Raw genomic sequence first — 27,954 nt, 5'->3', positions numbered from 1 at the left:
TTTGCACTAGTTAAACTTTAGAATGCAGATTTTGAGTTTTTCCTTCCTGGGCTACCAATGCATAGCCTGTGATAACCACATAAAAACATAACATGGGAGGAAACCACCATCACTAACTGACACATTCTGAGGTTAAAAAGAAAAAGATTATTTTCAGATGATTAGGTTGCTATTGACAGCATAATTCAGATTATAGTACATTTCTGCCAACAAGATGATGACCTTGGGCATAACGGTACCAACTTATGCTTGATGTTGACTTTAGTCCAACCCACTAATGAGTTCATTAAAAAATAAAATCAGCAAGATATACTCATTACACTTACTTAAAAAGCGTTAACAGGTGTGACTGGGAGGTTAGGTTGTTGCAGGCTACTCAGTCTGACTGGGCCACCAGCTGAAGTGGAGATTGACTTTCGGATGCTAAGAAGCATCTCCTCAACACTAGCTTAAAAAGTCTTCTTGTTGACCTGCTTGGGACCAGCCCATCAGGCTGAAGAGGTTTGGACTCTAAACGGAGAGCTGGTTCGAGCTGCTTTACTGTGATGAGGTAAGCTTGACGGCAACAAACATGGTTTGTCCTAGAAATGAATCATAAGGCTCTGAAGTGGCTTGAAAGAATGAAAGCCTCAAACAACAGAATAGCCTATTGGTATTTGGCAAGGCAACCATTTCAGTTTGATGTCCATCACCAGTGTTGTATAAAGTACTAAAATCTCAGAGTCAAGTAAAAGTATAGGTACCTCTCCAAAATATGACTTTGGTAAAAGTCGAAGTCACTGACTGAAATGTTACTTGAGTTAAAGTCTTAAAGTATCTGAAACTTCTTGTACTTAAGTATGGAAATTGCTGTAAAAATGGATGTACTCAAGTAATGTAATGAAAAGTACAAGTAAAAAGTAAAACAGTAAAAATGCAGTTTGAATGACATTTTTTATATTTTGGTAAACTTGTCAAATACACTTAAAATAATGTACACAACCAAGTGCAGGCAAAATTAAACCTGCTAATAGATATACCTGCAGGCATCATTTAGTTAAGAAAATTAGGTGCTTTACCTATAGCACAAGGTTAACTTAACCTGCTTTACAACTGAACCAGCTTCTTAGTAAACCCTCCAGGACAGAAAATACAAAGTTTTTGTAAGCCTTAAGTTTTCCCTTCAAGTAAGGTCAGTGCTGAAAATGAGAAAAATAAATAGTACAGAAAATGCGGCCAACATGAAGAGAAAGAGCTGTTACGATTACTCTACTTCACAAATCAGTGAATCAGTCAATGCTACAGTCAGTAGCTGGTGCACACAACTGGTCATTATGCAAAAGAAAAAAAGAATTGGGAGGGAAATGCAGCTTATTGGCATCTGTAAACCTGGTTTTGAACTTGCATGCCTTTCCTATATTCGTTAAATTGAGTCTAAATTGCTATCGCTATGGCTTCTGTCCCCCCTTGAACAGAGGAGTCTAGGTAGCCTGCTACAGTCAACATTAGGCCTCAGCTAAATACACCACGTGTGGAACTGAAACAATGCCAAACAAAGTTCATTTATACAGGTAATGTTATGGTCAAGATTTCTCAATAGTGCCTAGTGACCAAGCTATAGTTACTGAAACAGGAGGATTATAACCATTTCATAAGACGTTACCTCGATGTGTTTCTTCAAGTTGGACGGGGAGTTTTTGTAAGATAGAATTTCCACATCTTCAGGCAGGAATAACATACACTGCATGCGGTACGACGAATCTTTAACACCCACGAAAGAGTGTATTGTGTTTAAATAAGGCCATGGGCTCTCATCACCAGCTGGTGGTTCCCCTGGAGCCGTGTCTGACGTAGTTGCAGTCGTTGTGGTCTCCGTCTCCTCCTCCATGTGGCTGCTGCTGATTGCGAGACTTGCTTTGTGTTTAATGGGAGACGCGAAACAGGTGTATCCTATTGGTGGTGATGAACAAGCCTAGGCAAGCAGGCTACCGACTTTGTTCGGTAGCCTGCTTGCTACTTGCTAATCAGCAGGTGGGGTCAAAACACTTGCGTTTCTCTCTCTCGCTTTTTTGTAACGAGTAACTAAACCACACATTGAAAATGTATCGGAGTAAAAGTATGCAATTAAGTTCGGAAATATAGTGAAGTAAAAGTGAAAGTTATCAAAAATTTTCATACTCGAGGAAAGTATGAAGTACTCCAAAATATACTTAATTAAAGTAGTGAAGTATTTTTACTTCGTTACTATACAACACTGTCCATCACATTCCTAGGAAGCTGAACTCTACTGCTGACTACCTAACATGCTGGCCCATGGAGTTTCCAGAAGAGGGGGAGTGTGGAGGTTCCTTCATCTTTTCCCCAGTGACTGGCTGGAGAAGAGGTCTGGCTGTAAGGCAAAACCAAGAAGTGGAGCAATCAATCTGGGTGCTAGAAGCAGGGGACTTGACTCTGGCGAATCTACCTCTCTACTAATAGTACAATTGCTTTATGGTATTAAGTTTTGTTTTCACATTTGTGTTGTAGTTATGTGTTGACTTGAATTAGTTGTTTAGGTTTGCTCATTGTCTTGGTCTGCTCCCCCCAACCCCATCGTTTGTGTAGGTTAGCCTTTGTGTATAGTCTGTAAGATATACTCATTACACTTACTTAGAAAGCATTAACAGGTATACACAAAGGTTACCCTTTGTGTATAAATACAGTTCAGTCTGATTTGCTTTGTCAGAAAATCCAGAAGACACAAGTGAAGGCCTCAACAATCACCTGGATATGACAAACTCGCAGACCACAGTTTGTGAGACTGACCAGCAACAGCAACACAGGAGCACTGTAGGGGCACTGTACTCTCACCATTCCTTTTCACTCGCTACACTTCAGACTAATACCACAAGTCTGACTTCTGTCATCTACAGAAATACTCAGATGATTCTGCAGTTGTCGGTTGTATCAGAGATGAACAAGAGGCTTTGTAAAAGTCAACAAATTTCAGCTTTGCTGACAGAACTTGTCCATTATTCATTTGTTAATTTTCAAAACTTCACCTCTGTTTTCAGTTTAGTTCCACATGGTTCACTGCAGATTCTCATAGAAGGCTCACAAAACAATCTCTAAATGTGAGACCAACACATTGTGGTCATTTTTACATTAAGTTATTCAGTTTTTTGGGAAAAATTTTTGTAGCTTGAGTTTTGTCCAACCATATATTCTCTTTGAATGTTACAGTTTTTTATACAGTTAATTAGTCCATCAATTTATGGAAACTAAAAACAATGTTCTTAGACTAAAAAAAAAAAAAAACAGGGGAAAAAACATTGACCAACAACAATAGAATAGAATAGAATTACTTTATTCATCCCAGCAGGGAAATTATTTCGCAGTTACAGCAGCATAGAGACAAGACACACACCAACCACCACTGAGTAGCAATTGTAGATAAAACAAGATAAAATAAAAATAAAATATAACATGCTGTCAATATAAAAGCAGCTTAGAGCAGTCCTTGCAAAGATTCAAAAAATGCAGATACAGTATGTATATGTAAATATATGTACAGCAAGTGTGCCACAGTGCAGTTGTGCGAAATTGGACTGATTAGTGCAGAACAATGATTTAGCTTTTATTGTACAGTGAGATGGCATGTGGTAGGAAGGATTTCCTGTATCTGTCCCTACAACAGTGGAGCTGGAGCAGCCTATGTGAGAAGGTGCTCCGCTGTCTGTCCACTATGTTGTGGAGAGGGTGCTGATTATTGTCCATAATAGACAAAACCTTCTTCAGTGTCCTCCTCTCCACCACAGTTTCCAGGGACTCCAGCCTTAGTCCCAGTACAGAGTCAGCTTTCCAATACAAAGCAAAATTACATCATGCATAGTATTTATCAATCTAAAAATCAATCAAAAATAAAAACAGAAGTAAACTGAAACATACGTTAAAAGTACAATTACAGTATAGTCAGATATCTACATGTACTTGACAGACATAAGTGTAATTAAATTTGTAATTATTCTTTACAGCAGATCATTACAGCTAAAATCTATACATGATAATTAATTTGCATGTTCTAGTAAAATGCTAACATTACTCCCAGCAAACCCATACTGTAGGTCCAAAGCATTCCAGACTGTAATGGACTTTCAAAGCCATTTAGTAGGTACTCAACTCGAGACCAAGATCCATTATTAGGCAATGGATGTACACCTAAAGTCCAGCACATCAGGTTGTAGACATCCACTGCTCTAATTGGAGCTGCTCGAACATTCTTCTTGAAGTCTGGGTAGACAAAGAAAATATATTTAGATCTCTGCTTTATATTTCCCCTGCCAGTTTAAACACACTTTCATAAGAACCTGACAAAGCACCAACATACATTTCCTGTTCCAAATGTACATCTTGTATTTTTTGTAAATCTTTTTATTGATTTTATAGATTTTCAACATGAAAAAAAGCACACCATAGTCACCTCCCAAACAAACACACAACAGTGGGAGGACATAAGATAACAGGGGGTATTCCATAGCATATCCATAAAATACTGCATATTATTTAAATTTATCCATCAAGCTAGTACTGGTTGTCAAATATCATAAAATAGACTTTCTTAGTTAGTCAAGGTAAATCTGATTTTCTCCAGATTGTTATGCATATATGATTTTGTGTCTTTCCTCTATCTCTTATCCGCTCACATGCACACTGCTGCACGCTTACATAGCCATAACATATAAGACTGGCGACAGTCACACAAACAAAACTGATCAAAGCAGGCCAACACCTCTTAGAGAGGATGCAGAATGAGGAAAAGATAAAAGCAGATCTTGCGTTACAATCTTTAATGTGTGCTTAGTGGAGCCCAACTGGACAGTGAATGTCCCTCTGTATCTATTTCTTTTATATGACATGTAACATTTTATCATTTTTGGCATTAAATTTTTTTTATACTTCTAGGTAGTGACTCTGAGGGGTAATGGTCTGGTCTGGTCCCAGAACTGTTAAACGGACCTGGTTGTTGCATGGAACAGAAAAAGGGTGCAAAAATAAACAACCGGGGGCTTGTCCAAATCTGTTTCCAGGTTCCTGAGACCAGGGCTCCCTTCTCAAAGAAATCCCAGACCATGATGTCCAAAAATGGAGTTTGTTGTGTGCACAACTAAACTGGTAGGCAGTATGTTTTTCTGCTAGTAAGATATTTTGAGAACAAAGTGCATTTTGAGATCAAAGTGCACTTTTTACACCTGGGCTGGTGTAAAAAGTGCACTTTGATCTCAAAATGTTTTACTGCAAAGCTTGATTCTTGCTCACCCTTTCCTGCCTTTTTGTCCATAAAGTACAGAGGGACATTCAGTTAGTGTATCTTACTTTGGTAAGCGGTAAATGGTAAAACAGTAAGCGGTGGATGAAATTATTGAAGAGTGTATTGTTGAGAACCATGTTTAGAAGATTAATTAGGTCATTTGGGCCTGTCAAATCAGAGTGTTTACAAGTGCAAAATAGACACTCTCTGTTTTGAAAAGATCAATTCCTTCAGCTGTAGATTAAAAAACAACTGTTTCGAACCAATTAATTGGGAAATTTAATTGCTGAGTGATCATCTAAACTCTTGCATAAACACAAGAGTTACAGCTATCAAAAGAAATAACCAACAGACCTTTATGTTTTTTCTTGAAAAGTTACAAGAATTTAAGGATACTCTGAACTACACAAAAATAGTTCTACTTGATTTAAATGTATTTTCTATTTTCAAACTGCAAGAATTTGTAAACAAATATGATTTGAAGACAAAATTTGAAATGCAATACAAGTAATGATTCTCATTTTGAATTTTATTTAGATATACGATTTAAAAACTGAATATTTAAGGCTCTTAACTTAATGACTTGTGATATAATAAGTCAGAGTAACCCAAGATTTCCTTAACTTTTCTAGAGAAGAACCTGTCACAACTCTTGAGTCTTTCTAGAGTCACAACTTTGAGTTGTGACTGGTTACTACTTGTATTTGGATCCACTGGACCCTAATATGAAATAGTTCGTAAATAGGTTGAGGCATTTACAAACCATCTGAATCGACACCTTTGGTGGAGAGAAGCAGTGGTTTTACTTTGAGGGCTTTCTGAATGACAGAGGTGCAAGTCCGTATGTCATGGTCCTGCACCATGCCATATGGTCAAGGTTCAGGACCATGACATCTGTATTCTGAAATGCAGATGGAATGGTAATCAAGAGCTTTGCTTTTTGGCTTGGCTCTTTTCTGTGCTGGCATTACAGCAGAAAAAGCCCAAGTGAGTCTGTCCATCTCCCTCTCGATACCACCATCACTCATAATTAAAAAGATGGAGCAGTCAATTTTTCTTAAAGGAGCCAACTGTCATCCCAATCCCGAAGAGTTCTTTTTTTCTCTTATATTATAGAAAATCTTGTGTTTTTGTCTCTTTTAGGCAAATGTATCTTTTGTTACTGTGTTCACTTAAAAGTGGTGTAAAAAGATGTCACTAGATCACAAATAAAACAAAATACCATTCTAACATCTAAAATTAATTTACCTGGTCCTACCGCCAAGAAAAAGCCTCTCATGTCAAGGAACTCGTTATCATAACCATGCCAGCCATTTTGCCAAGCTGATGCCTCTCCCGAGTCATTTTTCCAGTAGGGTAGTGTTGTCTTGTTCTGCAGAGAACACCAATAAATACTGATGACATGAGACATAACAAGCTTTCAGACAATGTAAACAGCATGTTACATAATAATATTTACAGAATGTATGTGCAGAATACATAATACCACTCTATACTAAAAAAAAAAAGAAAGATGTTTCAGTTTTGCCTACATAATTTTAAAATTAAATCAGACTAAACCTCTCTTGTTTAAGCTTAGCTAGAATGATCAAAATTATTATTTTTTAAAATTATTTTTAGATCAGTTACAACGCAAAGAACAGAAACAGAATTCCGTGCTGCCTCCCACATACACAAGAACCAAAAAAACCAAAACAACTATAACAAAATACCCCACATGAATAAGAGATGAGGAGTTATTAGTCTTTTCCTCCAGTCCATGTCACCTCACAACCACTAAGACAAAAAAAAAAAAAAACTCCAGCAAGAATAAATAAAGCAGTAAAACAAAATAATAAAAAACTAAAATCTTAGGGATTAAGTAGGAAAGACTCAAGTGGACCTCAAAGCTTCAAAAATGTGTGTGATTTGTGGTTAAGATCATGAGTCAGTTTTTCCAAAGGAAGGATGACAGATATCTGTATATTTATATTTGTGGATTACAATCCACAAATTCACTGTGAATGTGCATCCAAATGGTTAGGGGTAACATTTCAGTTTTTTAACTAAAACATCCCGATTCTGTTCATTACTTTCATGGACAGAATTTCTAGGCGCAGCCAAGGTGTTGAGGGGATCCGTTCTGGTGGCCTTAGGATTGCATCTCTGCTTTTTGCAGATGATGTGGTTCTGGTGGCTTCATCAGGTTGTGATCTGCAGCTTTCGCTGGAGCAGTTCGCAGCCGAGAGTGAAGTGGCCAGGATGAGGATCAGTGCACTCCCACCTTCGTTCTGCCCTTGTTTCCTTCAAATGCGCCTTCATGTTGAAGGTTAAAGGTCATAGTGTATCCCACATTCTCCACATCCGCCCTTTGCTCCGCCCATTTTGGGTACCATTTCTGCCCTTACACAAAGTCCACATTTTTAAGGACTTCGGCAAAATGTATTACCCACAATTCATCGCTGCCACAATTCAAGTTTTGAGTTAAAAGGCGGATTCATGGCAATGTTTCGTTGTTTTTTCCAAGTCTTTATTGAAACTTCAAACAAAACAGCATAACAAGGCACACAGTAATAAAAAAGTTTGATATGATTAACTGAGCAGAAAAAAAGAAGAAAAAGAATAGTCACAAACTAACTGTGAGGAAAGTAAAACAAAATGTCACAAATGCAAGAGAATTTTAAAATCTTAAATTAAGATATTAAAATATTAGTATGAAGATTGAGCTTTTGTAATGTTGCAACGTTTAAGCATTCTCTTAAAATTATTTCACTTTAAAAATGTTGGTTATTTTTAGAAAGCAGTATTTGTGAATAAAACTTAGCCAGAGGATTAAATATATCATAAATTAACTCTTCATCCCCTTTTAGAAGACATTTTATTATATTTAAACTTAAAGATGGAATAGACTTCTTGTACAATATCCACTTTTAAAAATCTTTCCAAAAACATTAATGAAGTCGCAGTTGTATTGTCTCAAAATCTGAGCCACAAAATGAAAAGGAATTTATATTTATTTCGATTTTCGTTTGCAGAAAGTTATTATAGGAAAAACTTTATACATAATTAGGAAATTTATACCTTAATTTTTTTTGTGGGAGTGGAATAGAAAGCTATTTGGTTCTTATTTTATTTAGCGATATCATAGAGTAGAGGGGAAGAAAATTGATGTAACAGTTTCTTATGAATTTCTTGTGACATTTTTGTCTATAAAGTCACAACATTCATAGTTTCTTTTAAAAATGCCATTTTAGTTCCATTAATCCTTTTCTTTTTTCAGTTTTATATTACATAAGAAGCCATATACGTAAAGTATAAAAAGTATAACGTTAGTTGTTCCAAAAAAAAAGCATGTTATAGTACAATTAGTACGCCTTAAATTGTGATTTACTACAATTGCATTAGTACTAAAATACACCAAGTACAAAATTAGTTGTTCCAAAATAACACACTTAAAATACACTGATGAGTAGTCTGGCTTCAAGTGTGCTGAAGTTTAACATGCTTAGTATATTTATTTTTTACCTGAGCAGTTAGTTTTTTATTTTGCAATTGCAAATTAGCAATGTTGTAAGTACATACATTGAATTTAAAGGGAGTTTTTTGTTTTTTACTTTGATATTTCTTTTACTTTCTAAATCTAAACTTTTAGCTGGAAAATCATATTCTATTCTCAAAGGCAGATACTCTAAAAACGATGAGATGACAAATTAAAAAATTACATATGTTGATATGTTATTTCATACCTTAGTGATAAACCAGCCTGGTTCAGCAACCAAAGTGAGAGAGGAAACAAAGTTCCCTTTTTTGTAAAGGAACCGTTCAGGGATATCCTGCCTGGAATAGACACGCATGTTATGGACCTGGCTCAAGGCAGCATAGACCTGGTAATACACACAAACAGAAACATGTACAACTTCAAAAAACTAATTTTATAAAGCAACTCTGAAATGGCTACTCCTTAGAAAACAGAAATGTTACATGCTATCAGAGGAGTAGGAATCAGGTGGGACGGAGGTGACGTGTCACCCCCAATATTAGAGACAGTTATATGCATTTGTTTCACCCAAGAAACTCACCACAGTTGCGAAAACTATTTGATTTTGAATTTTTTCACTATGTAGGTGCAACACAGCGCTCCACAGAGGCAGGAGACAACAAAGAGTCAGAAACTCCTTTTGCATGAGGTAAAACGGTCTGTCGGGAACGTTGCCATGAATATTACTTTTTATAGTATCTCATCAGTTTACTTTCATAACCAAATATTTTTGGTTAAGTCGTTTTAATTCTGGAATGTTCCAATGTTTTACTGCTAATTTCATCTAAAAGTTAGCTACTCTAGCCACAATGTTTTATTTCTCATCACAATGAGACTGAAACAGCAGCAAAATGAGCCATTTTTTTTTGTTGTTGTTTAAAGTGTAAAAACAGTGTGAGCAATGGCTACACAACACTTGGTCCTTTATTTATCAACATGTATAACATTGGATGGTAGTGCTAGAGTAGCAATGCTGTTGAAGAAAGGTGAAGAGAGTAAGGAAGTTGAGGAGAGGTCTTCAGTTAGTTTACTGAAATATGTATTAACCTGTTATTACTTAAATAAATTAAACAATTTTATTATGAAAAGAGTTGATCAAGGAGGAGATAGAAGAGCGAAGTTTAGCTTCAGGGTATGAAAATATAAAAATCATCTTAATTATAATAAAACCAGAAAAGAGAACAGGTGAGGACTGATGTCAGGTAAAAAATTTTTTTTAATTATTTACACACTATAAGCTGCAGTAGAACACCCCACCGGTTTCTATATAGTGACCTCTCAATGGATTTTGATTTTCCTGTTTGGCTCTAAAATATTTGCCATTTTTGTAGGACATACTATAGAGAATTGTTCAAAAAGAACAAAACTTGTTTTTTAGACTTTATATTTGTTGGTCAAACTGCTGTATTGAGTTTAAAACTGCTGAGTCCTATTTTACTATGTGTTTTTTATTTAAGGTTTTAGGAAGAGGCAGAACCAGTTTAATTGCTAGTCAACAAATGTAAATGCATTTTTGACCAATAATAAAATGTATTTTGACCAATAAAATATATCAGAATCTGGTAGCTTGTGTGTGCCACCAGAGTATTTATCTTGCTAGTTGTGAGGCAAATGATAAAGTGTTCTGTCTTGGAATAACAGTCATTATGCTTGATTAAGGCCATTTTGTTCTAGAGGAAATGGAAAAAGATATTTTTGGGACAGTTTGCCACCATGAGATCATAAAACATATACATATGATATATACTGAAATTAATTTAGTATGGTGTAGTTACTTTGAAAAAGTAACTTGATTGCTCAATGAAAAATTCATCCATCAGATAGAAAATGTGCATCTCTCTTTTCCCTCCATTGTTCGTTTGTGACGCTGGTGTTACACGAGACGTCACTCCCTTAGAAAAAAGAGGAAAGCAACATCATATGTTTTTACTATATAAAATAAAATATACATAGTCAGACAGTGTGACTTGGATACGTAACTTTAATCTGATTATAGGATTGTAAAAAAGTAACATGTTAGATTACTGTACAATAATAAAATGGAAGTGTTTGGGAACGACAGCAACTCAGCCACTAAGTGGTAGGCCATGTAAACTGACAGAGCGGGGTCAGCGGATGCTGAAGCGCATATTCCAAAGAGGTCACCAACTTTCCTCGGAGTCAAACCCTACAGACCTCCCACCTTCATGTGGCCTTCAGATTAGCTCCAAAACAGTGTGCAAAGAGCTTCATGAAATGGGTTTCCATGGTGACCAGCTGTATCCAAGCAATACATCACCAAGTGCAACGCAAAGCGTCAGATGCAGTGGTGTTATACAAATCCATTCCCCCAACTTTGTGGGAACAGTTTGGAGCTGGCCCCTTCCTCTTCCAACATGACTGAGCACCAGAGCACAAAGCAAAGGTCCATAAAGACGTGGATGGCAGAGTCTGGTGTGGATGAACTTGACTAGCCTGCCCAGAGTCTTGATCTCAAACCCATAGAACACCTTTGGGATGAATTAGAGTGGAGACTGAGAGCCAGACTTTCTCATCCAACATCACTATGTGACATCACAAATGCGCTTCTGGAAAATGGTCAAAAATTCCCATAAACACTCCTAAACCTTGTGGACAGCCTTCATAGAAGAGTTGAAGCTGTTCTAGCTGCAAAAGGTGGGCAAACATCATATCGAACCCTATTGATTAGGAATGGGATGTAACTTAAGATCATATGTGAGTCAAGGCAGGTGAGCCAATACTATGTGCAATATATGTATATGCAGTCCTGCTCACCATTATTGACACCTCTTCATGTTTTGCATAGCTGAATGAACATTTTCAGAAATAAATGGAAATACTCAAAATTTATATCAGCAGGATTTTTCAATTGAAGGTCCAAAGTAATTTAACAATTGCCATTTTGTTAAAATGCTATTTAATTCAAATTAAATATTTTAATTCCAAAGGTCAAAACAGAAAACCAGCATGTGCACTAATATTGACACCCCCTCTTAATATTTGGTTGCACACTCTTTAGCAGCAAAGACAGACTCCAAACCTTTCTTATATCCATTTCTTTCTTATATTATATACATTTTTGTCCTCTGTGGAGGACATTGGTTTTTTGTTCATAACTCTGAAACCATACATGCCACTGTGTTAAATCCTGTTGGTCCTTAGAGAGGACATCCTGGGCCTCGAAATGTGTTCATATTTGCCACAAGAGAGTCCCGATGCCCTCTCCAAAGGACATACTCTAAAAAATAAATAAGAACATGTTTCAGGGATGTTTCAATTGTAGTGATGTTTTTTCACTCCAAAGAGTCATGTAGTGTAAAAAAAATGAAATTCAAAAACTTTTTTTTCTCTGGGTCTCAGGAGGATAAGCTTCTTGCACTTCTCAGCAGGTATTTTCTCCCACACTTCCTTTGCAACATGCTCAAGCTCTTGTACAGTTGCAGGGTTCCTTTCTCCGATGGCAGATTTCAGCTCCACCCAAAGATTTTCAATTGAATCATTGCTGGCCATTTTAAAACAGTCAGTTTTTCCCTTTGAGCAATTTCTGCATGTTTTTGGAGGTGTGCTTTGGGTTTTTATCTTGCTGGAGGATCCAGGATCTTTGCCTCAAACTAAGATTCCTTACACTGGGCAAGACATTTCACTCTAGAATTGCTTGGCTGTTTTTACTCTCTTAAGCCACCTCAGCTTTTGCCAAAAGTTGAAAAGGTATGCTTCCTCCAAAGAGAAGCAAAAACAACTCATCTCAGTGACATCTTTAATTCATCTTTTCTTTAGATGAAGCTCATCGGCCGCATATGAACAAGCAACATGGTCACATAAGTAGTCACAGAGAAGCCAAAAAACTAAATCTATTTTGGTCTTCTGAATCCAATCTGACTCATGTAAAATGTGAGCAATGTCCATTTCTTACCAGTGATGTCTTTGAGGAAGCTTTCAGTTGAGGTCCTTTGTCTGAAGAGAGATCATTGTGTGAGCACAGGTGTGCCAGGTTACCATATAGATCTGGCTGCTGAGCTTGAGCAGTGAAAGGGATGGGTGCATTTGATTCTATATGATGTGTGTGCCAGTTGGGTGAAGATGGTGAATACATTCAAAAGTGTTGAGTGTGCCAATTAAACTTGACATTGATAATCTTCTTATATGGGTCAAGGCCTCCAGTACCAGATGCTGCAAAGCAGCCCCACAGCATTATGGATCCTCCACCGTGCTTGACTGTTGGTATGATGTTCTTTTCTTAAAGGCTTCATTGCACCATCTGTAAACATACTGTTTGTGTGAATTACTAAAAAGCTCCACTTTTGTTTCATCTGTCCATAAAACATTGTCCCAGAAGGCTTGAGGTTTGTCCAAGTTCTCTTTCACAAAGATAAAGCGTTTTCTTTTATGTCTTTCTTCAGCAATGGGGTCTTCCTTGACCTCCACCCATGAAGCCCCATTTTGTTTAGTGTGCCACCACCTGGTGACACCTCTCTGTGTGACCATAGCAGCTGTGAAGAAGACTCTCCAGGAAATCAACCCCTGTAAGGCTGCTGGCCCCCACAACATCCCAGGACGAGTACTGAGGGACTGTGCACATCAGCTGTCTGAGGTGTTTACAGACATCTTCAGTATCTCACAGTCACTGTCATCTGTGCCCACCTGCTTAAAGACCGCTACTATTGTCTCTGTCCCCAAATGCTCCACAGTGATGAGCCTTAACATCAGTAGTCATGAAGTGCTTCGAGAGGCTAGTCATGAATCACATTAAGGACTCCATCGACGTCACTGTGGACCCCCCTCAGTATGCCTATAGGAAGAACTGCTCTCCTGCTGATGGCATCTCATCTTTGGTCCACACAGACCTCACCTGGAGAGCAGGAACTCCTACATCCGTCTGCTCTTTCTGGATTTCTCCTCAGCCTTCAACACCGTCATCCCACAGACCCTGGTGCAGAAGTTCTCCTCTCTTGGACTGAGTTCCACACTGGGGAACTGGATTCTGGACTTCCTGACCAACAGACCTCAGTCAGGATCTGAGTCCTCCAACACCGTTTCCTCCTCCATCCCCCTCAGCACTGCCTTGCCGCAGTGCTGCTTGCTGAGCCCCCTCCTCTTCACTCTGTTGACGTATGACTGCTTGGCAAGACACCCCAGCTGTCATATAATGAAGTTTGCCAACGACACAGCAGTAGTGGGACGCATCATGAACGGTGATGAGTCCAAATACAGAGAGGAGGTGGAAGACGTGGTGCAGAGAAAATAACCTCTGAATCAACGTGCAGAAGTCCAAAGAGATTGTGGTGGACTTCAGAAGGGACAAGGATCCTCTTCAGCCCTTGTACTTCGGAGAAGCAGATGTGGAGGTGGTCTCCAGCTACAGGTACCTGGGTGTGCATATATTCAGTGACCTCACCTGGAGTACCAACATCTCCCGTCTGGTCAGGAAGGCCCACCAGTGTCTCTACTTCCTCAGGAAGCTGTGAAGAGTTGGACTTGGGAACTTAGTCCTGAGGAGCTTCTATCGCTGTGTGGTGGAGAACATCCTCTACACTTGCACTGCTGCGCAGAGGATGGCTCTGAGGAAGGTGGTTACTACTGCACAGAAGACAGTAGGGAGCAGCCTTCCCTCCACAAATCACGGTGCAGGAGGAGGGCGCTCCTCATCATGAAGGACTCCACCCATCCTGCACACAGACTCTTCCAGCTGCTCCCCTCAGGCAGGAGGCTGAGAAACATCCAGAGCAAAACCACCAGGCCGAGGAACAGTTTCTTCCCTTCAGCCGTCAGACTGCTGAACTCAAGCTGCATTAAATACAGTTTCACCTCAGATCATTTGCACACAGACATAACATGTTATGTACATGTATATATACACCTCATTTAAATTACTTTATTGTTAATTTGTTTATATATTTTATTATTTAGCTTTTTTTGTGTGTGTAGTAAATTCTTAATCTGGGACCTGAGTACAAATTTCGTACCACAAATTATCAAGGTGGTATGACAATAAAAAAATCCTTGAATCCTCAAAAAGTCCTGAGAACAGAGCCAGCATTCTTAATTCCCTCCTTGTCAGCCTGCCAATTCTGATGGATTTGTAGAGTAAGTTCATTTGTATGTTTGTCATATATTTTCCATTTTCAAGAGATGTATATTATTGATTTTATTTTAGAACAAAACATTAGTTTAAATTTGATTCATCTTTGTTCCTGATATGTTTGTTGTGGTCCTTATTTTTATGACATTATTACATATAAGCTAATGTTCTCTATCAAAGCTCTGAAGCCACAAAATTGCAACATTTATGCAGAGTTAAAAAAAAAAAGTGACACAGGGTTACCTTTTGGTATGTGGTATTTTTAGGCCACAGGCTGACTACTGGTCCTCTATCCATCATCTTCACAATGTCTGACATGTCTATATATTTGTCCAGTTCTATCACCTTCTCCATCCACTTGATCTTTGTCATACCATGGTCTGAAAATAACATCACATTTAGCTGATTCTCCAGGTTGCTGTCCTGAAAGAAAATCAGCAACACAAAATTATAAAAACAACTATATATATACACACACACACACTTATTTTAACATTCATATTGACATGAAACTTACACCAGATGCCTGTAAGAACCCCAGTGGTTCCCAGAAAGAAAGAAATTAAAGCAAGTTAATTTCTTAAAAGTGGCATAGTACAGGGAGTAAGTTTTGAAAGCATAACGGCTGTGTAAAAAGGCCTAAAACCAGCTAGTTTAATGACAAAGGCTTTGTAATTTCCAAACCCTTGTGCAATGTATGTCTACAGTTTCCCTATATGATCCAAGTCTAGAAGTTATTACCAAATAAGTATTTTCCACAAACTATGTAAGACATTATTTTAAGTTTGTTCAACACTTTTTAGTGTTTCTACATCATCTGTGGACACTTTTGATGTTGTGCTGGGGCTTTAGTGCATTCCTTTTGACTTATTACAGGAAAAAAATTAGTAGAATGGGGAGAAATCTTTATTTTAAACATTTCAGTTCATGAGTCTGAACTGAAATGAACAGTCTTGATGCTAGATTTACCAAAAAGAAGCAGACATCAAGTACATAGATATACATACAAAGGTAAAAACCTACAAAAGCAATAGTGATGTTATTACCTTGATTTTTTGGTTCAGGATCTGCATGGTGAGATCGAGGTGTTGCACAGCTGTTTTGACCTGAGGAGACTCTGGACCAAAGTGATGTCCTTCCACATCTATTTTCTCATAGTAAACAGCTGCCATGTCTGCTTTTCCTGAACTTAAAAAAACAAAGGCATATTATAACAAATCTCCAACCAATAGTATTGAATAAATGTCTATTAAAACAAATGAAGCAATACATACAGAGCCTCAATCACATGCAGGGGCGGGCGGGGCTGGGGGCTTGAGACCCTGCCCCTTTTATCCTTGATGCCCCAAGTGCCCTTTTTTAAGGGATTTTTTTCCCACAATATTCTCCATTTTTTTCACATTTTTTTTATCTGTGCATCAGGAGACCTGCTTTGCCCCTCAGCAATAATATTTAGCCAAATATAACTATTCAGCATTAATCTGGCTACCCTTGGTCTAACACTAAAGGGGTGGGGGCTCTTTGCCCTCTAACTATCAGATTATGGTCAAAATACTTAATATTTTCAGCATACAAGTTTATTCTGTGAATAAAGATGTAGATCTGATGTTGAAGTTAGAAAAACCATTTCTATTTATTTTTTTAATTGCCCTTGTAAATGCAGCATTTCTGTGTTTGCGGGCCCCAAACACAGAAATGGTTCAGCTGCAGAGAAAACTTTTGACTTTAATTTCATCATTCTGCCCCAGTGCTGGACTAAATGCCCAATAAAGTCATTCAATGTGTTGACTTTTTGGGAATTTGTAAGGCTTGATTGAACTTGCATTTGTAAATATGCAATTTTAAGGAAGGAGAGGGGAAAAGGCAGGAATATGGGATTGAAGCCACAGAAAAAAATATATATTTGCACTGACTTGCGAAAGTATTCGGCCCCCTTGAACTTTTCAACCTTTTGGCACTTTTCAGGCTTCAAACATAAAGATGTGTACGACTGATTGTTGATAGACACTCTCACCCCAGCTGTAGATCTCTGAAGTTCATCCAGAGTGATCATGAGCTTCTTGGCTGCATCTCTGATCAGTCTTCTCCTTGTTTGAGATGAAAGTTTAGAGGGACGGCTAGGTCTTGGTAAATTTGCAGTGGTCTGAAACCCGTTCCATTTCAATATGATTGCTTGCACAGTGCACCTTGAAATGTTTAAAGCTTGAGAAATCTTTTTGTATCCATATCCGGCTTTAAACTTCTCCACAGCAGTATCTCGGACCTGCCTGGTGTGTTCCTTAGTCTTCATGATGCTCTCTGCGCTTTAAACACAACCCTGAGACGATCACAGAGCAGGTGCATTTATACTGGGACTTAATTACACACAGGTGGATTCTATTTATCATCATCAGTCATTTAGGACAACACTGGATCATTCAGAGATCCTCACTGAACTTCTGGAGTGAGTTTGCTGCACTGAAAGTAAAGGAGCCGAATAATATTGCATGTCCCACTTTGCAGTTTTTTATTTGTTAAAAAAGTTTAAAATATCCAATAAATTTTGTTCCACCTCATGCTTGTCTCCCACTTGTTGCTGATTCTTCATAAAATAATAAAAATTTTAGATCTTTATGTTTGAACCCTTACAAGCAGCAAAAGGTTGAAAAGTTCAAGTGGGCCGAATACTTTCGCAAGGCACTCTATATGTAGTTCCCTCATAATGAAGGCCCTTCCTACAGTAGTTGAGGAAACTCAAACAGCCAACTGAGCTATATATATATATATAAATATATATATATATAATATGTCCATCCTCACCTCCTCAATCACCATATGGCCACAACCAGGGACAGGCAGACTAAAGTGCATTGTGCGCAAGATGACCGACTACAACCGCCAACCTTTAAAGGACCTGTACTCCTGCAGAATTGTAGATACATTGTATATTTTTCTTTTTCATGTTTTATTATTTATTTACTTTCGCACCATTACATCAAAGCAATTTTCTAGACTATAAACGTGTTTACTGGCTTTGGTAATAAAATGATTCTGATAAATTTCTTTATAAGATATTGATTTATTGTTGACACAATAAATTGTGATTAAGGTTTAAAAACCCCTAAACCTGTAGTGTCCATATTATTTTTACTATTTTTCTCCACTGACTTTTTTTTTTTTTACCAATAACGGTGTATTGATGAATAGCAATACATCAATAATGTGGCCGGCAGGACAGAGACCCTGGAAAACTGCATGTGTATGCTGAGAGTATTTTTCTTTTTGTTAATAAATCCCACAACAAAAAAAAGTTAACCTCTTTTACCAATGAGTATTACGTGTTGCCAAAGACTGACATATTTTATTTTATAATATCTTAATTTATAAGATATTATGTTTGAAAAAAAATGTCTTCTTACCTCAAGGCAGCAAGTGAACTGGTTATCGAATCTATAAGATCTTCTTTTGATGGACTGTTAACGTATTCTTTGCAGAACGCTGGACGGACATTCAGAATTTCCACTTCACAGCCTAAAAACAAGTATAGGAAGTCATTGCACCTGTTATCTGTTACCTGTAGATGCATTAAAAAATAATAACTGATATCACAGTTCAGATGAGTATGATTAGACTTGGATTTACTTTAACCTGAAATATATAATAGATTTGACCTTCTTTGAATCTTTGCTTTCTCCATAACAAACACAATTTTATTTCTATTTATGTGTTGCACTCAACAGGTCCATGATAATCTGACCTGTTGAGTCAACAAGTCAATTTGACTCAACAAATTGACCTTCTGACAGGGGCATTTGTATTGGGGCAATACAATACAAATGCCCCAATACCATCAAGTACACCATTCTACAAGACAAGATCTACAGAGTTGTCCAATTACCACAAAAAGACTATCAGGTCAACATCCCTCCATCACTTCCTCCACAATTATTGCATCACAACCATAATGACCCCTTATCTGGACATTTCGGATGATATAAAACCTGTAAACACCTACAAGTATTGGTGTATTGGTCAGGGGTGAGCATGGACATACAGGTCTACATGAGATATTGCCAAGTCTGCCAAATGTAACAAACCAAAAGCCCAAAAAGCCTTGGGTAAGTTACAGCAAACACAGGTGAATGCACAATGGCAAATGATAGGATTGTACTCGACTTAACCGTTTCCACAAAGTCCACCTCCTGGTTTTTACGGATTGTTTCTCTCTGTGGGTTGACATGTTTCCCCTCCATAAAACTACTACAGAGACAGTCTCTCAACACCTGATCAAAGAGATTTTGACATGATGGAGTGTCAAGTCTAGTCAAAGTTTATTTGTATAGCATATTTACAACAGCCTCAGCTGACCAAAGCTCACAACAAACACAACATCACAAGTAGATAAATGATCAAATAGAAATAAAATTAATTTTAGTAAAAAATAATAAGACAAATATAAAATTGGCAGAGATACCAAAAGATAAAAGAGCTGATATTGTCAGTGCTGCCTTCAAGGAGTGCGGGACCAAAGAGCCGCACATGATCCGCAGAAGAGCTGCATGCAGCTTGAGAGCCGCAGGTTCACAACCTCTGAACTCGAGTAACAAAGAATAACTAACTATAAGAAATAAACACGACTAAAAACTCCAAGAAGTGAACTAAAGGAAAACAGGGACAAGACAGATCTAAACAAAATAAGTAACACAAAATAATAATGACACAAATGAAATCAAACTACAAATCAACCTAATAACCCAGGATTGGTTAATAATAAAGACTTGTTCACAACTCATGTTGTGAACTGGTCTTATTTACACCAATCTGAATTAAAAATAAATGAGATCCAACAACGTCACAAAAAAGAAGGTACAACAATGGATTACTTTACGGACAATCTTTCAGCTGCAGTTGAAGAAATGTTATCAAAAGTGTTAAGGAGTCCTTTAACTCCTTAACAGTGTGCACTCACCAGGCCAGAAGTACATGAAAACTTTCTTTCCCAGGTTTTGCATGGTGACCCAGAGAGGTTCTGATCCATTCCACCAAAGAGGCAACCGACTATCAAAATTGGTCCCAATAAGGAACTCTTTGTCTAAGACTTCATCCCACATATAATTTCCAACCATCTGATGGGTCTCGCAGTGACGGCCTGAAAAATAATTGTAAAGTTTTAAAACGGATTATTTCAAATCTCACAAAACTACTCACTAAATCAAAGACAATTAAAAAAATGGACATTCTACTATTCACTTTAACAGTACATAGGGGGCTACAAGTGCTTAAGAACCTGCTACTTGGGCCTGGATGTTCAAAGTGCCTCTCAAAGAATTATATATTTTTTCTGACAGATTTAACAAACTGTAAATAAGATGCAGTGGGGGGGGGGTTAATTTAAGTCAGCAAGATTTTATTTGTATAGCACCTTTCACAGATAAAAGTGCTCCACAAAAAATATAGGAAAAACATAACATCAAATTGAATCAAAAATATGGTCTGTAGATTAGATTTGTTGTCATTGCACAGCACTTTTAGTAGTGCAACAAGATTAATGGAGTAGCTCTGCTGAAAGCTTTCTAATCAAAATGCATAACATTAAGCAGAAGAGAAGACACAATTTGTGGCAAAACTGGCAGTTCAAACAGCCCGTGGGAAAAAAACTTTTTCAGTCTATTTCTTTTTGTCTTTATAGTCATTGTCTCCCTAATGGCAGTACGGTAAACTGGTGGTGAGCTGGATGGTGACAGTCTTTCAGGATGCTCTGGACTCTGGAGAAACATCGGGAGCTGGAGTTTTCCTGGACGAGGGCATTTTGTCAGCTAACCTGAGGATCCTCTACCGCATTTTCCTGTCAGCAGCAGAGCAGCTGAAGTACCATATTGTGATGCAGGATGCTAGAACCCACTCAACAGTGGAAACATAGAAGGAGACCAGCAGCTGTTTTTTTGAAGCAGACACGGGTAGCGTAGGCGTTGTTAGGCCTTCTTCAACACTGATGTGGTGTTTTCTGACCAGTAGAAGTTCTCAGAGATGTGAACACCAAGAAACCTGAAGGTCTGAACCATTTTCACATAGGGTTCCATCAATGTGGAAAGGACATGGTTCAGTTCTATTTTTCCAGAAATATATCACTATCTCTTTTGTTTTTTGTTGCATTTAGCTGTAGGTTGTTTCTTCCACACCATTCTGCCAGTAACAGAATTTCACTCCTGTAGAAGAATTAACCTCCTCCTGTAATAAGTCCAATTACAGTAGTGTCATCATAAAATGTTATGATGATTGGAAGAGTGAGTAGCTTTGCAGTCATGCATATACAGGATGTAGAGGTGCGGGCTAAGCACACATCTCCGTGGTTATTTTGTTAACAATAATCTGTGAAATTATTGTGTAAAGCAGAGGAGTACTCCGCAAAGATTATCTGTTCATAATTGTCTTGTTCTAGATGAGACAGGCCTGTATTTGCCCTATACACGAATTGATATGGATCCAAAACAGGTGGAAGCAGGTATTTGATATGCTGAGCTACAAGCCTCTCAAAGCACTTCATGATTACTGATGTTAGTGCAATAGCAGGGTTTCCCCCAGTGTATTAAAAGCCTGGCGGCCGCCATGCTTTCCTAGGCCCCCCGCCAGGCAAAGTGTTGCTTGTTTCTATGTTTAGAAAAATTAATTGGGAAAAAAACATTATATATATATATATATATATATATATATATATATATATATATACACTGCCTGGCCAAAAAAAAAGTCGCCACCAAAAAATGGTCACACTCTCTAATATTTTGTTGGACCACCTTTAGCTTTGATTACAGCCTGCATTCGCTGTGGCATTGTTTCAATAAGCTTCTGCAGTGTCACAAGATTTATTTCCATCCAGTGTTGCATTAATCTTTCACCAAGATCTTGTATTGATGATGGGAGAGTCTGACCACTGCGCAAAGCCTTCTCCAGCACATCCCAAAGATTCTCAATGGGGTTAATGTCTGGTCTCTGTGGTGGCCAATCCATGTGTGAAAAAGATGTCTCATGCTCCCTGAACCACACTTTCACAATGTGAGCCCGATGAATCCTGGCATTGTCATCTTGGAATATGCCCGTTCCATTTGGGAAGACAAAATCCATTGATGGAATAACCTGGTCATTCAGTATATTCAGGTAGTCAGCTGACCTCATTCTTTGGGCACACAATGTTGCTGAACCTAGACCTGACCAACTGCAGCAACCCCAGATCATAGAACTGCCCCCACAGGCTTGTACAGTAGGCACTAGGCATGATGGGTGCATCACTTCACCTGCCTCTCTTCTTACCCTGATGCACCCATCACTCTGGAACAGGGTAAATCTGGACTCATCAGACCACATGACCCTCTTCCATTCCTCCAGAGTCCAATCTTTATGCTCCCTAGCAAACTGAAGCCTTTTTTTCTGGTTAGCCTTACTGATTAGAGGTTTTCTTACGGCTACACAGCTGTTCAATCCCAACCCCTTGAGTTCCCTTCGCATTGTGCATGTGGAAATGCTTTTGCGTTCACAATTAAACATACTCCTGAGTTCTGCTGTTGTTTTTCTTCGATTTGATTTGACCAAATGTTTAAGTAATCGCCGATCACAGATCATTCAGGATTTTTTTCCGACCACATTTCTTCCTGGAAGACGATGGTTCCCCACCATCCTTCCAGTTTTTAATGATGCGTTGGACAGTTCTTAACCCAATTCTAGTAGTTTCTGCAATCTCCTTAGATGTTTTCTCTGCTTGATGCATGCCAATGATTTGACCCTTCTTAAACAGACTAACGTCTTTTCCACGACCACAGGATCTGTCTTTTGCAGTGTTGTATAAAGTACTAAAATCTCAGAGTCAAGTAAAAGTATAGGTACCTCTCCAAAATATGACTTTGGTAAAAGTCGAAGTCACTGACTGAAATGTTACTTGAGTTAAAGTCTTAAAGTATCTGAAACTTCTTGTACTTAAGTATGGAAATTGCTGTAACAATGGATGTACTCAAGTAATGTAATGAAAAGTACAAGTAAAAAGTAAAACAAGGCAAATGCAGTTTGAATGACATTTTTTATATTTTGGTAAACTTGTCAAATACACTTAAAATAATGTACACAACCAAGTGCAGGCAAAATTAAACCTGCTAATAGATATACCTGCAGGCATCATTTAGTTAAGAAAATTAGGTGCTTTACCTATAGCACAAGGTTAACTTAACCTGCTTTACAACTGAACCAGCTTCTTAGTATACCCTCCAGGACAGAAAATACAAAGTTTTTGTAAGCCTTAAGTTTTCCCTTCAAGTAAGGTCAGTGCTGAAAATGAGAAAAATAAATAGTACAGAAAATGCGGCCAACATGAAGAGAAAGAGCTGTTACGATTACTCTACTTCACAAATCAGTGAATCAGTCAATGCTACAGTCAGTAGCTGGTGCACACAACTGGTCATTATGCAAAAGAAAAAAAGAATTGGGAGGGAAATGCAGCTTATTGGCATCTGTAAACCTGGTTTTGAACTTGCATGCCTTTCCTATATTCGTTAAATTGAGTCTAAATTGCTATCGCTATGGCTTCTGTCCCCCCTTGAACAGAGGAGTCTAGGTAGCCTGCTACAGTCAACATTAGGCCTCAGCTAAATACACCACGTGTGGAACTGAAACAATGCCAAACAAAGTTCATTTATACAGGTAATGTTATGGTCAAGATTTCTCAATAGTGCCTAGTGACCAAGCTATAGTTACTGAAACAGGAGGATTATAACCATTTCATAAGACGTTACCTCGATGTGTTTCTTCAAGTTGGACGGGGAGTTTTTGTAAGATAGAATTTCCACATCTTCAGGCAGGAATAACATACACTGCATGCGGTACGACGAATCTTTAACACCCATGAAAGAGTGTATTGTGTTTAAATAAGGCCATGGGCTCTCATCACCAGCTGGTGGTTCAACTGGAGCCGTGTCTGACGTAGTTGCAGTCGTTGTGGTCTTCGTCTCCTCCTCCATGTGGCTGCTGCTGATTGCGAGACTTGCTTTGTGTTTAATGGGAGACGCGAAACAGGTGTATCCTATTGGTGGTGATGAACAAGCCTAGGCAAGCAGGCTACCGACTTTGTTCGGTAGCCTGCTTGCTACTTGCTAATCAGCAGGTGGGGTCAAAACACTTGCGTTTCTCTCTCTCGCTTTTTTGTAACGAGTAACTAAACCACACATTGAAAATGTATCGGAGTAAAAGTATGCAATTAAGTTCGGAAATATAGTGAAGTAAAAGTGAAAGTTATCAAAAATTTTCATACTCGAGGAAAGTATGAAGTACTCCAAAATATACTTAAGTAAAGTAGTGAAGTATTTTTACTTCGTTACTATACAACACTGGTCTTTTGCCATGGTTGTTTAAGAAATGAGGAGTTACTCATTGCATCAGCTGGGGTTAAATAACTTGTTGCCAGCTGAAAGATAATCACCTATGCAATACTTATCCAATAGGAGGCTTGTACTTATTTGCTTAGTTAAATCCAGGTGGTGACTTTTTTTTTGGCCAGGCAGTGTATATCAAATCTCTGTTGTTCTGAGTTTCACTCGCGAACCACATTTATTTCTAAAAGATAGCTTTATAGTTTATGCATTTAAAGCCGGGAGAGTGGACCAGTCACACAGCTGGCGCCTCTGCGCATTGCCTTGCCAACCTAAAAAGCAATAAGTTTTAACTGCAGTTTATTAATTTGTATTTGTGAACAAACAGAGCTCAAACTAAAACATTAAACTCACAGCATCTGATTGTAGCTATGGTAACAAAACAATCTAACTATGAATATTGTTCCTTGAACTTTTAAAAAGTAAACTTGCCAGCTCCTTAAAATCTTAAATTTAAATGTTAGCCAGTTTTAAATGATTAATTTATCTTTGCTGAAACCATTAAATCAAATTTAGCAGCATTGATAATTCCAATATACAAATGTTACATTTATGCATTTGTGGTCTGTTAAAATATTAGCATTTATAGGGCCCCTGAAGCCCTGGGGGGGGGGGGGGCTTATGGAACCACTGATTTAATTTTGATTAAACAGAAGTGCAAATAACTGAAATTCATTATAATTGTATTTTTTGATTAGTGGTTTTTACGACTAGTTGTGGTTTAAATACCATTTCACTGGTGATGTTTTTCCTTAAGATATAGTTAACCAGTAATATTTTTACATTTCCTGTCAACTTAACATCTTTTAATACAAAACCATGGTGGACCACCTCGGCGCCCCAATCACCGGGCTTAGCAAGTTTCTGGGGGAAACCCTGCAAGAGGTCTGTAATTATTAAGGCTATGTATGGCAGATGTTTTTGATGATGGTTGTTGACTTGAGACAGGGTTGACAGTTGGCTGAAAATCTCAGTGAGGACCTCTGCTAGCTGCTAAGCACAAGCTTTCACCACTTTCTCAAGTACTCCATCCAGGCCAGGTGATTTTTTTTCTTTACTCTTCAGGATCAACATTCTTGATGGTCCTGAAGAGTAAAGGCTGGAGGACTGTGAGACTGACAGTGTTTTGTAGGATTGTGTATGGAAGTAAATAAGTGTCACTAGGAGTTGAGTTAAAAATGGCCCTGAAATTTTAATGTTGTATGTTTGTGCTTACCTTTTCAGTATTCAGGATACTTTTTTAACCTAAAGAGAAGTTCAAACTGCTTTAATTTAATCCTGGTTCTGGCAGATTGTATGATATTCTCACCTACGCTGACCGTAAGAACATCTTTTTGTCATGGGTCAGAGGTAAACCTCCTTCCAAAACATCGTGGCACAAACTCATCATGGAACATTTTCCTTTGGAATACTTAACCTGCTCTCTTCATTGTGCAAAGGGACAATTTTTGTGTATTTGGATTCCGTTTCACAAATTCTACTGTTGCATCCATACTAAACAACATTATCATGAATTAACAGTGAATGTAAATACAGCTCTGGAAGAAATTAAGAAGTCACTGCACTGAACCCCATTGAAAATCTCATGGTTATTCCACCAAATATTGATTCCTGAACTCTTCCTGAGTTAAAACATTAGTATTGTTGTTTCTAAATGAATATGAACTTGTTTTCTTTGAGGTCTGAATGTACTGCATCTTTTTTTGGTTTTTGACCTCATTTTCTGCAAATAAATTTTAAAAAATTGCTTGATACTTCAGAGACATGTTGTGAGTAGTACAAAGAATAAAAGAACAATGTTCATTTTATTCAAAAATATATCTATAAAACGAAAAGTCAGAGAAACAGATCATTTTAAGTGGTCTCTGTATATGTATGTATTTGTGTTCCAACCTGTCTTAACTGTGAAGATCTATGTTGTGCTGAGCCTAGGTTTTGTTTTGCCTGTTCTGTTCTAAAAAGGAAATAAAAAATATAATAAAAGACTCAAAAAAGGGCATTTGGGGGTTCCAGGATAAAACCAGTAGGAGTTAAAGCCTTATCCGCATGTTTACTGCTGCTCCCTAGAATTTCAAAAAGTAGAATGGGGAGGCAGATCCTTTAGGTATCAGGCTCCTCTCTCCTGTGGAATCAGCTGTCGTCTACTTTTAAAACTAGGCTTAAAACATTTTTTTCATAAAGTCAGTAGATACGCTGCCATAGGTTTAGGGTACTGGAGGATAAACTGACCATTTTTCTCACTTTCCTCTTCTACTCTTCAATTTGCATTATTTTGTGCTATTTCAATTGTTAAGTTTTTGTTTTCTCTCAGTTATTTTTCTTTCCATAGAAGCTGCAGCTGCTGAAGATTTCTTCTTTTTTTTTTTTTTTCCTGTCCACTACAAGCATGCTCAGCAAATAAGTTACTCAATGCAATCTGCTGAGTTTCCTTAGTTAGAAACTTTTTAATCTACTTTGACTAATTAACTGAGCATACTGTGCTGTTTGATAACTAGAATCAATTGGAATGTATGTGTGAACGAATTGAAAAGATTTTTTTTGGAAAAGTTTTTCTTTGCAAATTGCCTTGAATTGGCGCTATATAAATGAACTGAATGTTTGAAAAAGCTGTATCGAAAAAAAGCATTGATCTGTTTAACAGCACTTGAGAATTTTTTTTTTTAAATATCAAAACTTAAGATCAAAATTATTATCCCGAATTAGAAACTTTAACTGTATATATACACCTATATATGCACCTGCTTCATATACTCACAACAAGAAGAAGATGATTTGATACATATGAAGAAAGTTTGATAGACAGTTCTCAAAATAATGTTTACTCGTCACTGAATATTGTCAAATATCTTTAGACTACTCAACTATTTGCTGGACAACTTGTCTGCACTGTTGTCTATGAGGAGCATATAAACTCCATAGTCAAGAATAATTATTAGTGATTGCCAAAGTTTCAAAGGCCAAAGTCCTTTTTGAGTATGGATAACAGATACTATGCCTCTCAGTCTGCTACAGATTGCTTAAAATCTATGTTAAAGTATTATCATTGCTGGGACTTAAATAATTTCACAACAGATTATAGTTGTGTTAAATCAAAATTTACACTACCACAAAGGCATTTAGGCTGTACAGGAAAAACGATGCTTATTTAACTTATAATATGATAACAAACGGTTTGACGGTTTGATAGCTTACCTGTCATTAAGGAATAGTAATTTGGGAATGACAGACTCGGAAAATCTGGAGTCATGTAGTCCACCTTCACTCCTCTCTCCACGAGCTCGCGAAACCCCGGCAGTTTATGTAGTTCATCTATATAGTCATAACGAAAGCCGTCGAGCAAAAACACAAGTAACGGGCGGGCAGCGAGACCCGGTTGTAGCGCTTTAAATAGAAGTAGCAGAAAAAAGCACATATGGGAGAAACACGAGATTTGTCTCGTGGCCATATTAGGGCCTAGTTCTGAATCGTTTCACCAAATACCTACGATGAATGTGGCCTGGAGCGTTCTAACAGGCACACTGTGGTGGGTGTGGTTACACGAAGCTGAAGTTGGTTTCCCGATTGCAGCTCCCTATTTGGGAAATGGTTAAAGGGCGATTCCATCTAATTTTTCACGACCTTCAGCATCTTTTATCTACTCTAGTTAAAAAATTACAACAGCTAGACTCTTCAAACCTGGACTAGATTATTGTCAATTAATAGC

At 37.8% G+C, this 27,954-nt stretch overlaps 1 protein-coding gene and 1 long non-coding RNA gene across 5 annotated transcripts; one reads left to right on the top strand and one right to left on the bottom strand.

Annotated features, from left to right (window-relative positions):
* Positions 1-151: 151 nt before the first annotated feature.
* LOC114153678 (uncharacterized) lies at positions 152-14,180 on the top strand. The gene is made up of 3 exons (XR_003597385.1): positions 152-165; positions 6,383-6,390; positions 14,087-14,180. It is a non-coding gene; the product is annotated as an uncharacterized LOC114153678 (long non-coding RNA).
* enpp6 (ectonucleotide pyrophosphatase/phosphodiesterase 6) lies at positions 3,836-27,794 on the bottom strand. 4 transcript variants are annotated; one of them, XM_028032362.1, is made up of 9 exons: positions 27,736-27,786; positions 27,444-27,632; positions 19,811-19,990; positions 18,261-18,372; positions 15,909-16,050; positions 15,106-15,285; positions 8,992-9,129; positions 6,515-6,638; positions 3,836-4,248 (listed from the first exon to the last, which is right to left on the bottom strand). In XM_028032362.1, the coding sequence occupies exons 2-9, from the start codon at positions 27,496-27,498 to the stop codon at positions 4,040-4,042; spliced, it is 1,140 nt and encodes a 379-aa protein (XP_027888163.1). In that variant the 5' UTR covers positions 27,499-27,632; positions 27,736-27,786; the 3' UTR covers positions 3,836-4,039. The 4 variants fall into 4 exon arrangements, with proteins under 4 accessions (XP_027888163.1, XP_027888161.1, XP_027888162.1 ...); XM_028032360.1 differs by having other exon boundaries at positions 27,444-27,790; XM_028032361.1 differs by lacking the exon at positions 8,992-9,129 and having other exon boundaries at positions 27,444-27,790.
* Positions 27,795-27,954: the final 160 nt, after the last annotated feature.

The sequence above is a fragment of the Xiphophorus couchianus genome, chromosome 11 (genome assembly GCF_001444195.1).
Source record: "Xiphophorus couchianus chromosome 11, X_couchianus-1.0, whole genome shotgun sequence".
Lineage (NCBI taxonomy): Eukaryota > Metazoa > Chordata > Actinopteri > Cyprinodontiformes > Poeciliidae > Xiphophorus > Xiphophorus couchianus.
The sequence above is the reverse complement of the archived record's forward strand: the minus strand, read 5'-3'. Positions and strand labels throughout refer to the sequence as shown.